At 30.8% G+C, this 12,495-nt stretch overlaps 1 protein-coding gene across 7 annotated transcripts in view; it reads right to left on the reverse strand.

Moving 5' to 3' along the window:
- Window positions 1-243: 243 nt before the first annotated feature.
- Window positions 244-12,495, reverse strand: part of Trpm (transient receptor potential cation channel, subfamily M) — a 320,313-nt gene continuing 308,061 nt past the window's right edge. For 6 of the 7 annotated variants that reach the window (XM_065510708.1, XM_065510707.1, XM_065510710.1 and 3 more), the window contains 8 exons: window positions 11,499-11,622; window positions 10,573-10,805; window positions 7,292-7,564; window positions 6,839-7,217; window positions 6,591-6,770; window positions 6,111-6,248; window positions 2,360-2,517; window positions 244-2,139 (listed from right to left, as the gene is read on the reverse strand). In XM_065510708.1, the coding sequence (XP_065366780.1) occupies window positions 1,000-2,139; window positions 2,360-2,517; window positions 6,111-6,248; window positions 6,591-6,770; window positions 6,839-7,217; window positions 7,292-7,564; window positions 10,573-10,805; window positions 11,499-11,622 (2,625 nt within the window). In that variant the 3' untranslated portion in view covers window positions 244-999. Of the gene's footprint in view, window positions 2,140-2,359; window positions 2,518-6,110; window positions 6,249-6,590; window positions 6,771-6,838; window positions 7,218-7,291; window positions 7,565-10,572; window positions 10,806-11,462; window positions 11,623-12,495 lie in introns of those variants that run through there. The other variant, XM_065510709.1, reaches the window with a different exon arrangement.

Here is a 12,495-nt window from a genome sequence, read left to right on the forward strand (position 1 = left end):
TTTCCGCTCTATGTCTATTCTCCATGTACGAAACCTCTTAACGTTATCCGATTTTGTTAATATTTTCTGCTTTTGGTTTTTAGATGATGAAAAACAATTTTAGACTTTGGGAGCATCTAAAATCCAAAAAGTATAAAATAAGGACTTGACCAGCCTAGTGTACATCATACAATCTTAGTGCAATATGATTAGATAAAAATGTTTCCATTTTATATTATTGGACGCAAATGAAATGTTCTCGAGTTTGTTTTTGTTTTATTTGTATTTGTCTAAAAACATAATAGGTAATAATTTTATAGATTTTAAATTTGTTTTAATAAATGGCAATTCTTAAATATATAATTTAAGTACATAAATATTTAAAAAATAAAACACAAATACACGATTTAAAAATATAGTACATCACACAGACACACAAATACATACAGCCATACTTATATATATGTATATATTTAGTATATAAGTAATAATTTAAACATTTCTAATTATTTCTATGTATACAAATGGTCTTTTTGCAGATAATCAATCATCTAATTAATGGACTCTAAATAAATTAGTTTATAATTAACGGTAATTTTAAGAATATTATTGTAATTACTATTTGATTTAATACGATTATTTAAGATTAGCTTAGATTTAATTTTGACTTTGATTTTAAAACTTTAACATTTTACAGATACTGCGCGGATTTGGGGAGGTCGTGGGTATGGGGGAGGGGTTTGTCTTGACATTATGCGTTTCTAAACAACCGAAATGTATTGTATATGCACATCATTATTTTTGTTTGCTTTAATATTTTTACAAAATCAAATTTCTAACTATTTACAATTGAAAAAAATAGAATTTCTCTCAGTTGAATTCCCATTCCGTTGAGCCATCATCACCATAGTAGGAATAATGGGGACCATGATGAGATGAGGAGCCAGAATGCTGCGGGTGTTGGGGAATTTCTTTAGATAACGATATTATGGCAATAATCATTCCAAGTTTCAATAAAAATCAGCACATTGTTTCATTGTAGGGCGGATCCTTTTCAGATTCGGTGCTGCTCTTGATGTTCGACGATAGTTTTGCGATTTCATCTTGTACAAGATCTGTGCTTATTTGTGGTATGGTTACCATGGTGCCGCTTGATGCGACAGCAGTCTGGTCACCATCCTTGGATTCTTCAGTGCTCGAGCTACTCTCTTTGAGTATGTTCATGCCGAGTTTACTGGTGAGCGGTGGTTTAAGTGAGGAAATCAATTTGGCAGGAACCGATGAAGGCAATACAGCACCTGCGGCTATTGTAGCTGTGTGTTTAGAAAGTGGTTGTAATTTGGCGGACGCTGATGCCGAGGATGATGATGAGGGTGGTAATTCTGTGGTGGAGGTGGGCGTATCGGTGCTTGATAAACGTGAGGTTGGTGGTATCGGTGGTGGCTGCTTGCCTTGGTCCAAGCTAAACTGTTTCTTCAATTGCATAGCCCGTGGAGGCGGTTGCACCTGCGCCATTATATTCGTTGTTCCAAAATCGAGGGAAGATGAACCTTCGTCAGTTGAGCGCTTAACATCCGAAGCACCAACGGACGAGGTACGCAACGGTTGATAACGGGCAGAGATGCTCAGACTACTACCTCCACTTAAACTAACACCACCCTCGAGCACTGTCGTCGCTAACGTCTGCGATTGTGATTGTGACTGGGTATCAACTGCATCAAGAGAGGGCTCAGCCGTCAAAGATGGTGTGTCGATATTGTACGAGCCGGTCATAGAGGTGGTGGTATCATTTGAACTTTGCTTAATAAAACGATATGGATGCGCTGAATAGTCAGTGTCGGTGCTGGAATTCTTCTGTAAACTTTCACTGGACTTCTTGAAGAGTCGTCCGGTGCTCTCATACGGTGGATTTAAAAACTCACTGGTAGCACGTTGTGGCACTACCGGTGAATGATATGTTTGTTGTTGTTCCATGGAGGCATTACGTTGCCAGGGACGTTCATTTTTCACTTCAAAAACACCAGCAGCTGGGCCACTAGTGTCACTACTATCACAAGCACCAATTACTCCGCCATCGGCTGGTGGTTTAGACGGTGACAATTCGATAGCAGTCTCTCGTCTCAGAGGATGTCGATGACTGTAGTCAACAGATGCACCAGCCTAAACAAAGGAAAAGTCAAATGATTAATAAACTAGCCAATCGCAAGCATTTCTATCAAGTTAATCAAGCAAGTATTAATTGAAGACACTCATATATTTAATTGTAAAAGTAATGTTTTCTAAGATTTCAACATTTTAAATACATATTTACAAATTTATTTACATACTGTAAGAAATATATTTTCCTGAATACCATAATTACCGCTTTTATTTTAATTACCTCATATGAGTCATCGGTATCATCTATTGAGGCACGCGCCGTAAAGAGACCTTCAAGCATTTGATAATCATTTTCTTCGCATTCTTTTAAATGTTGCTTTTCTAGTAGAGCTGCTCTTTCGGCTTTTGACATGTCCGTTTTTGGTCTATCCAATGATGCTTTAATAAAGTGCCAAAATACATTAATCAAATTTGAATAAGATTATTTACTTATTATTATTATTGGCTAAAATGAAATGTCCATGAAATGAAGTTTAATTTTTACTATACACTGCAATTTATTGTCATCGATACGATGGCAAGAATAAGAAGTATTTTGAAATTAATTACATTATTTACATAACGTTTCGTTGTAACTATTATATTCTTAATATCAAGATACCACAATGATGGAAATGAAATTTCGAATTAATAATGTTCTCAAATATATTTATTTATGTTTATAAATTTGGATTAATATAGGATACTATTGCAATTGATAATCATAATTTAAACTCCCCTGGGGAATAAGTTTCATAATAATAATATATAGGACGGTATCCACGACTGCCGAATTTTTAATGAATCGAGAATAAAGGAGCAACTTGAAAACAATGAGTTTAGAGGTCGCTAATCAAAGTCTTACTAACTTTTATTCGCCTTATGTATTCGAAATATTTTTTATTAGTTCTTTTTCATTAGTTTTTCAATACAATCGTATCATAATTATTGTTTTTTATACCTAAACCGTCAACAATGCCCTGAAGCACACTTCACCATTTTGCACCTGGTTAATAAACTTAATTTGCAAATTAGTTTCTGATGGCTGTTCTGAGTTTATTGGGTCATAATTACCCTAAACAAATTATTCGACAACTTTTTTTAGCTTTTTAAAGTTTGCGGGTTAGAGGGTTAAACAAACACAAACACCGAAGCGTTTTGCTTGTCTGCAGATACAGCCAGAGTCTTTGGGGGGATTCGAACCCGCAACCCTCAAGATAATAGTCCAGCACATATCTATCGGAAATATATGATTAGTGGATTCACTAACGGCGGCAATACCGCCAAATAAATTGAATAATTTGCAATATTTAAAGAGCATAATATCTCCTGAATAATCCTGAATAATAATAAGATAATTTGAACCATTCATTATTCAGAAAAACTTAACTGAACTTTAAACATAATTCTATTGGACTTATCTAAAAATAACTTTTATATAGAAAAAACCCACTATATTTATTAAAATTGTGAATAATACAAAATTTAAAAAAAAACTTATATGTAGAATTTAGTAGCGGCCTTAAAAATATATTGTAGAATACATAAATAAAAATGTTTTTGCTTTCGTGGAAACTTGTATTCTCAAGGATTGAGGGTTTTGATACGCATTTTTCCATAAAGCTCAACATTTTGAAATTTGTTGAAATTCTTTTATAATTTAAATATTTTCAGGTTAGCTTATTTTGTTCAGAACAAAATCTAAAACATAAGTTGAAAAACTGACACCCGTTTATATTTATATTTTCGCATTAACCAATTTATTTAATAAAATGTTATTAAAATTTATACTTTCAATATTATCTTAACATGTAAGAGAACTATATCTTATATACCCTTCACCAAATTATACTTTAAAATAATTTTTTTTTAAATATTTTTAGGTAAACAAAATTTAATTTTTTTTTTCGAAATTGTTTTTTAATTTTTTTGTAAATTTTTAAAAATATTTTTTTGGAAAAATAATTTATAACTTATTGTAGGTCCAACTTACTATAACTTTATTTACATCGTTGCAATGGACTTTGAAATACGTATCATTAGATATCCATATTGTCTATATTAATGACTTAGTAATCCAGATATAGATAAAAAATAGGCCAAAAATCGAGGTTGTCCCGGTTTTTGGCTTATATCTCAGCCATTTGTGGTCTGATTTTGTCGATTTTAAATAGCAACCGAGGAGGAAGAATTCCCGATATATTGATGTATGAATCATGTATGTAGATTATTTGGGGGATACGGAAGTTGATTTCAACATACAGACGGACATGGCTATATCGACTTCGCTATCTATAACGATCCAGAATATATATACTTTGTGGGGTCTCAAAATGTAGAAATTACAAACGGAATTCATGGTGAAGGGTATACAAATATATATATTTCTGTTGTGTACTTTAGTTGTATTAGCAGCTGTAGTAGGAATACTAATAATATAATTATGTATCTAAGTTATACCAATATTTTCGCATAATATGTTATAATATCTCAAAATAAATTTTTCAAAACTATGTGTATTAAGTATGTATGTATGTATATTACAGATGTTCCAAACTAAAATTAAAATTTAGCTTGTTTGAGGAAACAACTTCTCAAATTTTTTGAGAAGTGGATTATCTCGTGATAGTCCAAAAATATCCGAAGTTTTGTAATTTTTGGGATAAAATTTAAGTTTTTTAAATTTTTACATACAATTATTTAAAGTAAATAGTTTAAATTAATACAATGAAACAAACATTTCTGTCAAAAATGCTATTTATTTGTCATGCTTTCCTTGTGATTAACATTTTAAATGTTTTTGATTATATTATGTGGTTATTACCAAATAAAAAGTTTATCGTTTTACGACTTTAGAGATATATTAGGTAAGAAAACCTATGTTCCAAATATGTAATACATATAAAATTCGAACTAGAGTGAATTTCGAAAACGTGAGGATTTATATAAGGTTTATAATTTATTAATTTAAAGTACATAATTACATTAAATAATGCTCAAATTAAAAAATAAAAAAAATTACAAAAACTCGAATATTTTTCAGATACGGCATTGAAAGCTCCTTTCAAATATCTATCATATGATATGAATCATGATATCAGGTACGGTATTGAAAAAACTTTTTTTGGAGCCACCCAAATGTGCATATATATTAGAGTGGGTCAATTTGTAAGGCCAACATTTGTTGATATTGTGCCATCGATTTTTCGATAGCTTTTGGCATGAGGACAAAAAATTCCACTGCTATACATATATTCAGAAAAAATCAAAAAATTTTATTTTTAAGATTTTTGCGTAATAAAAAAATTTAAAAACAAGTAAGAGAGCTATATTCGGCTGTGCCGAATCTTATATACCCTTCACCAAATTATACTTTAAAATAAAAATTTGAAATATATTTAGGTAAACAAAATTTATTTTTTTTTCCATTTGTTTTTTAATTTTTAAATTTAAAATTTTTTTTTTTAATATTTAGTAAAAAATTTTTTGTGAACAAAAAAATTCGGGTTAAAAATTTTCACGTATAGTTAGGCCTAATGATATATGAAGATTCAATAAATAAAAAGTTAAAAAAAAATAATGGCAACCGAGCCTTGAGAATTTCGGAGATATTGATGTATGAATCGTGTATGTAAATTATTTGGGGGCTTCTTAAAGTTGATTTCAACACACAGACGGACAGACGGACATGGCTATATCGACTCCGCTATCTATAACTATTCCGTTTGTAGAAATTACAAACGGAATGACAAAGTTATATATACCCTTGCCACTCATGGTGAAGGGTATAATAAAAGTTGAGAAAAAGTAAATTTTTTTCGTAGTGGAAATTATTTTCCTCCTGCCATAAGCTGTCGAAAAATCGATGCCACAATATCGATTGCTAAATCGATACACCCTAATATAAATATATAAGTTTGTGTAAAATATATAATAATAATTAAAAGATGTAAAATACATATTTAACATTAATGACAATATCAAATACTTACTCTTATGACTTGGAAGAGATACTGTGGGTGAGGTAATCATGTGGCAAACACTCTCCAATTCATCAGTGATGGAAGTGTAATCGCTATGCAATTTCAAGAGAATGTTTCTCGAGGGTTTTGCATGCAGTACAGATTTTCCTAAATTACATTTTATATATTTGTTTGGTTTTGTTTTATGTTCAAGTTTACGGTACGAATTTGGTTGGAAAAAATAAAATTTCAAAGTTTTGTTTAAGAAAAGAATTAATTTACAAAATTTACAACAAAAAGAATGGAAGAGACAGAGTATTGTATAGGGATGACATATAACAACGACAATTGTTACTGCAACAATATCGGACACAACAACATATAAGCACGCAAATATTCCAAATCTCTTTAACTCTCTCTATTCGAGGATGCTCCATAGACTTGGAATACTTGATGCCGAACGAACGGAAGGAGATTGGTGTGCGACACATTGAGGGCTATTTATTGTACCTGTTTGTGCATCCTTATCGCTGTCTGGTTCCGATTGCGTAAGACTCATTTGACGACGTGTTAAATGTAATTGATTCAGACTTATATGGGAACGACTTATGTCGCCAACAATAGAACACGTCTCAGAATTTCTGCGACACAGGGATACAGTACGTTGGCGCATAGCTCGATGTCTGGCAGCTGGAGAACAAAAGAATTGAATTGATACCTCAAGTACATGTAATAATGGAGTTTTGTAGCTGATTTACCTTCGAAAGTTATGTCTGGTCCCGTTTCATCAGAATTCTCACCCACCAGTGTGTGGTCATCGTCATTCCCCAATGGCGTTAGGGTGTCCTTACTTTCCGTACTTGCTCCGGTATCCTGTCGTACGGTTACGTATGGTGTACGTTTTATTGTCTCACATGTAGAAGGTCGTTGTGACAGCGGCACATAAGCATCAGAATCCGATTCGGATTGCACAGATATTTTGCGCACTACCTGCTCATTAAGTGCTTCTCGTGACTTGACAATCTCATCTGATTCTTCAGGCACGGGAACTACTTCAAAGTGTGTACCATCATCGAATATGTATGCATCTGGTCGAACTTCTGTTAATGAACGATTGAATCGACGACGATTTGTTACCTGTGTATTAGAATATATATTGTATAATATTTAATATCTGTAGGTATTTATATCATCTGATTATGTACACATACCTGTAAACTGTTCGATAAACCTCCTAAACCACCGCCTCCACCACCGAATCCACCGCCACCACCACCGCCATTACCACTACCTGCACCAGCAGCTTCATTATCAGATACGGATATGGTTCGTATACGTTGAAAGTCCCCAGGTATATTTATATTGGATGAATTGAAATCGTCTTGTCCCATTGTATGCATGGCCATAAAACGATGAATCACTGCTAAATGATTCAAAATTTGCTCCGACGATTCTTCCATTTTACGTAAACGAAACTCGATATTCTAAAATTAATAAGAAATTGAATTAAAAATAAGTTAATATTAAAAGGATTATTGTAAAATTATGGTAAGCCACTCGGATTCGACAACAGATTTTATTACATTTTAGTGGAACATTTCTAAAAAAGTTGGCTCTCTTTCAATATCACATTGGAGAAACATGCCTGAACATAATTGGAGAAACATGCCTGAACATAACAGTATTGGCAAATATTAGATGACAATTAAAATTTTTAATACGCTTTTAAGCGAAAAAATAAAAAAAGATTTTTCGGAATCTGCAAGAGTGCGGGTCAGATTTAGGTATTAAACTTTTTTTCTGTAAATTGAACACAATAAACATAGTAAATAAAACTAAACATAGCCTGATTAGAGTTTCATAAAATTTAACGAAAAAAATATATCAGCACTTTGGAAATGAGTTATCTTAACCATTGTATTTTTTTTTAGTTTCAGTCATAACATTTTTTCAAATAAAAAAAAAATTAATTCTAAGGGACACTCTAATGTATACGTTCGTTTTTTGAAATTCAATCTATTTCGAATTTTATATGAATTTTGGGAAACCTAAGATCTTCCTGGATTTTAGATAAATCTTCAAGACACAAAACTCTTAACTGAAATATCTATAAAGTCGTAAAACAATCAACTTTCTAATGACATTTTTTCATTTATCTCATTAAAAAACAAAAACAATAAAAATGCTAATCACAAAGATAGCATGATAAATAAATACAATTTTGTTACGTTTAGTTAAACTACAGTGCACAGTGGTTTTTAAACTTTTTTTATTGGAAATAATTCGGTATCTTGGGAGCTATTGGAGATATTGTTACCAAATTTCACACGGTTTGAGTTAACTTCATTTACCTTAAAAACTAAAAAAATATAATATGGTGATTTTAAACGGATTTAAAATATAAAACTTGACTTAATGTAAAATTTTAACAGTTAAAGATATCATAACAAAATTTGGAACCAATATAGACTCAAATATCCTTAAATCAATGGCATTAGAATTTTTGACATTTTTTTATTTTCAAATACCGAAATTCCTAAATCGGGGAAAATGTGTCCAAAAAACTGAGTTTTTTTTAGAAAAGTGCCTACTGTGGCGTTATTTACCGTGTGATAGTAAAAACACTTAGTAAGTATTTAAGAAACATTTGGGGTTATACAAATATGGTGCTTTACCTTTTTAGAATTTTTTTTTAATTGGCCAAGTTTGGATAAGTCTGGGGGATGATATGTCCGCTTAACTGAGCCAAATTTTTCTTTACATGCTTTTGCATTAAGTTAGAAAAAATATATGAGCTTTTTTGGGAAAAAAATAAAAAAATACGTCCCTTTTTACAAGTTTGGATGCGTATAACTTTTTATAGGGAAGAGATAACTGTGGTTTTTATTTTGTTTAGAATTTTATCGCCAATATTTTATTGCTGATATTTTAAAAATAAATTAATAAAAAAAAAAAATAAAACCAGCCGTATCTAAAAAACCATAAAAAGATCGAGCAAAATTAAAAAAAATCAATAAACCTGAATATCTCTTCAACTAATAGAGATAACCTACACTTAAAAGGGTATTTTTTGTAGACTTCTCAAGGACTATTTATATTTAAATATATAAATTTCAGCTCATTCGGATCATAAATGGATTTGTGTCGTTGTTTTTTAAATTTGAGACCCGAGGTGACCAACCTCTCTCAGGAAGCTGAACAAAAGTAAATCAACTCGAAAACACCTCAGCTCCAACCATGTGAAATTTCGTAACAGTGTCTGCAATAGTTCCCAAGATACCGAATTATTTTCCAAAAAAAAACGTTTCTAAACCACTGTGCAGTGTCTGTTTTATAACTGAATGCAATTATAATAGCGGAGTTCACTATTCAGTGCTGCGAATTAGAGATGAGCGATATTTTCATACCTATGATTTAACCACTGTGATTGAAAAATCACTGGTAACAACAGTTACTGAATATAGCAAGTAACAGGTACATTTAAGTCGTTCTTTCATATTTTTCAACATACTGTTAAATGTCGTTCCTTAATATTTTCAATATTCACTCGTAACGTTTTTGAAAAATCACTGGAACAAATATAGTAACAGGTACTTTTAATATCGTTCTTTCATAGTTATCAACATACAGTAAATGTCGTTCTTTTATATTTTTTAACATTCACTGGTAACGTTTTTAAAAAATCACTGGTAACAAATGGAGAAAGTAACAGGTACTTTAAATGTCGTTCTCTTATGTATGTCTTGTATCATTGCAAATGCAAAATTTTATCGTAATCCAATAACAAAATACACACAAAAACCTATACAATTTTGCTTTTGCAATGATGCAAGACCATTCGCACTTAATAGTGAACTTCGCTAATGTGTTATATATCAATGTCAAGCTTATACAATTAAGCTTTTTTTAATATCCACATTGTGGGGCCTGTAAGCTCCTTTTGGAAAATCATTTTTACGTGCATAAATTCGTTTTGGGTGCCCAAATAGTCCAGTCAATAGGGTGCTGGACTATTCAATCTGAGGGTTGGGTGTATCTGCAGTCTCGCAAAACGCTCAGCAGTTTGTGTTTGTGTAAAAGAAAATATATTCATACGATAAGAAATTAAAAAAAAATCAGCAGGAATCATTCTTTACTTCAATCCGTGTTTTTGACCATATATATTTTAAATATCCCTTTATATATGAAATCGCTTTAAGGGACACAAAACTTTGAAATATATTCGCAATTTGTCTTATTAACCGAAATCATTCTTCCAAAATTTGAGTGGATCCATAATCTATAAATCAAATTAAACAATGTTTTTGTTAGCGGAAAAAAAATAATATTATTTTTGATAGAATAATCATTTACGATGTATTCTAAAAAATAGTGCCAAATAATGCTTATTTTACCCATGGAATCGATATTCCAAAATTAAATAACGAAGCCTAATATTTATGTACATAGAGTGTAATTGTGTACGTATATACTTTGTCTAATTATAATTTACCTGTACGGTGGCAGTTTGTAAATTCTCCTTTTGATTTATGTCCTCGATTTTTTGCGCCATTGTCTCGACACGTTCTGTGGTATTCTTAACACGCTCCTCAGTCGATTGATTCAAAATAATTTCCTGTTCGTGAAAGAAGCCTTCGACACACTCCTCTTCAAAATCGTACAAACGTTCGAGATCATCCTTTTCCAAGAAGAGCTTCAAACCATTGTCCCGTTGCACTTCCAATCCTGTGCATTTATTCGATTCAATGTGAATAAATATTATTCGATACAAGAAATACGCAATTACAGAGCAACATTGTTCGATGTTGTTACATACAAATGAATTAATTCCACAATACCGTCCCCAATGATAAATTAGAAAGCAAGTTTTTTTGTTTTAATTATTAATTAATCAAACATAAATATTTGGCACACAAATTAACATTGACAGTGTTAATCACATAAAAATAAATAAAACCAAAAAATATTGCAAAATAAAATTGTTAGTAAAACGTGTTGAAAAGCATAAATGCATGTATGTCGTAGTGTTAAAATTGTTAATCCATTTTTTATATATTTTCGTTTAAAAGTTGAATGTTAATATCTCAATTTGATATAGTTGATTTTAAGTAAGTTAGATTTGGACGGTGTTTTAAGAATATAATTTCGTTTTCATAAATTTGTATTTAAGCATAAAAATCAAGCAATATAAATATGTCAAAATAAGCATTTATATGTACGTTTGTTGGTTTTTTATTACATATAAAAGTAGAACGTGTGTGTAATGTTGTGATATAAGAACAGTAAACGATTGATTGATTAATTAAGTAAATAAATGAATAAAAGTAAATAGAACAACATTATTGGTTAAATATATTTACGAGCTTATAAATGAAAACTCACAGGGAATAAAATTTAACTTTCTCATCCCTCTCTCACCTTTGGCTTTACGTATACAATACTTGAGCAGCGAATAGAAATGGCAAAAAGCTATGAATGGAGGTGGAAGCACCGGCTTCTGTTGATATTCCATGACTACGGTGAAACGTTGGAACATCCACACCTGCATTAAAATTTATCGAAATGGTTAATTAATTTACATAATTCAAACATTCAGTGGAAGAATAACAACTACAGGAGAAAAATTAACAATAAACGTTGCACAGTTGGGTCAATCGCAAAAGCTTCGATCTTGGATGACTAAATATATTTCTAAAAACATCGTCTTATTTCTAATAAATTCCGAAATAACATGAAGAAATAGTTTTGCAGAAATAAATTTTAATATAATTTTTATGCAATTGAATAAAGTGGTATTGAAAAAGTCAGATTAATTCTAAGAAAAATATGATGGATTTCATGTCAAGTGAACCAACTTTTTAAATCGATGTCTTCCGATCGTGACCAAGGTTAGTCCTATTGAATAGTAATTCAGACACAAATAGTTTAGATATCTCTTTCTTTAATATTTTCTAAAATTTTACATTTTTTTCGGAAATCAAAAACATTTTTAAAAAAAGTCAAAAAAGTTTTAGATTTCAGAAAAAAAATTCGAAACTTTTTAATTTTTTTTTGTTGAAAGATTGAAGAAAGTGCTTTCTAAAATATTTGGTGCACATAGAACAATAGATAATAAATTAAATGGATGAGAAGACACTCCAGTTTGGCCAAAATGTCAAATTTTGACATCCTCTAACTCAGAAAGTTCTTGACCGATTTGGATCGATTTCAAAAAAAAAAACATAGATATGACTTTTTTTAATGATAAAATTAGATTTTTTTTTAAAAAAATCACCATTTTCGACCATTGCCAGAATTAAGAAAAATATTGGGACATTCAAAACCAAATAAAGTCATGGTAAAAAGCGAAAATGTAAAAAATTAAGCTTTAATGTAAAATGAACTGGAGTTTCTTTATATTTTCACTTGCTTTATT

The sequence above is a fragment of the Calliphora vicina genome, chromosome 5, assembly GCF_958450345.1.
Source record: "Calliphora vicina chromosome 5, idCalVici1.1, whole genome shotgun sequence".
In the NCBI taxonomy this organism is placed as follows: Eukaryota; Metazoa; Arthropoda; class Insecta; order Diptera; family Calliphoridae; genus Calliphora; species Calliphora vicina.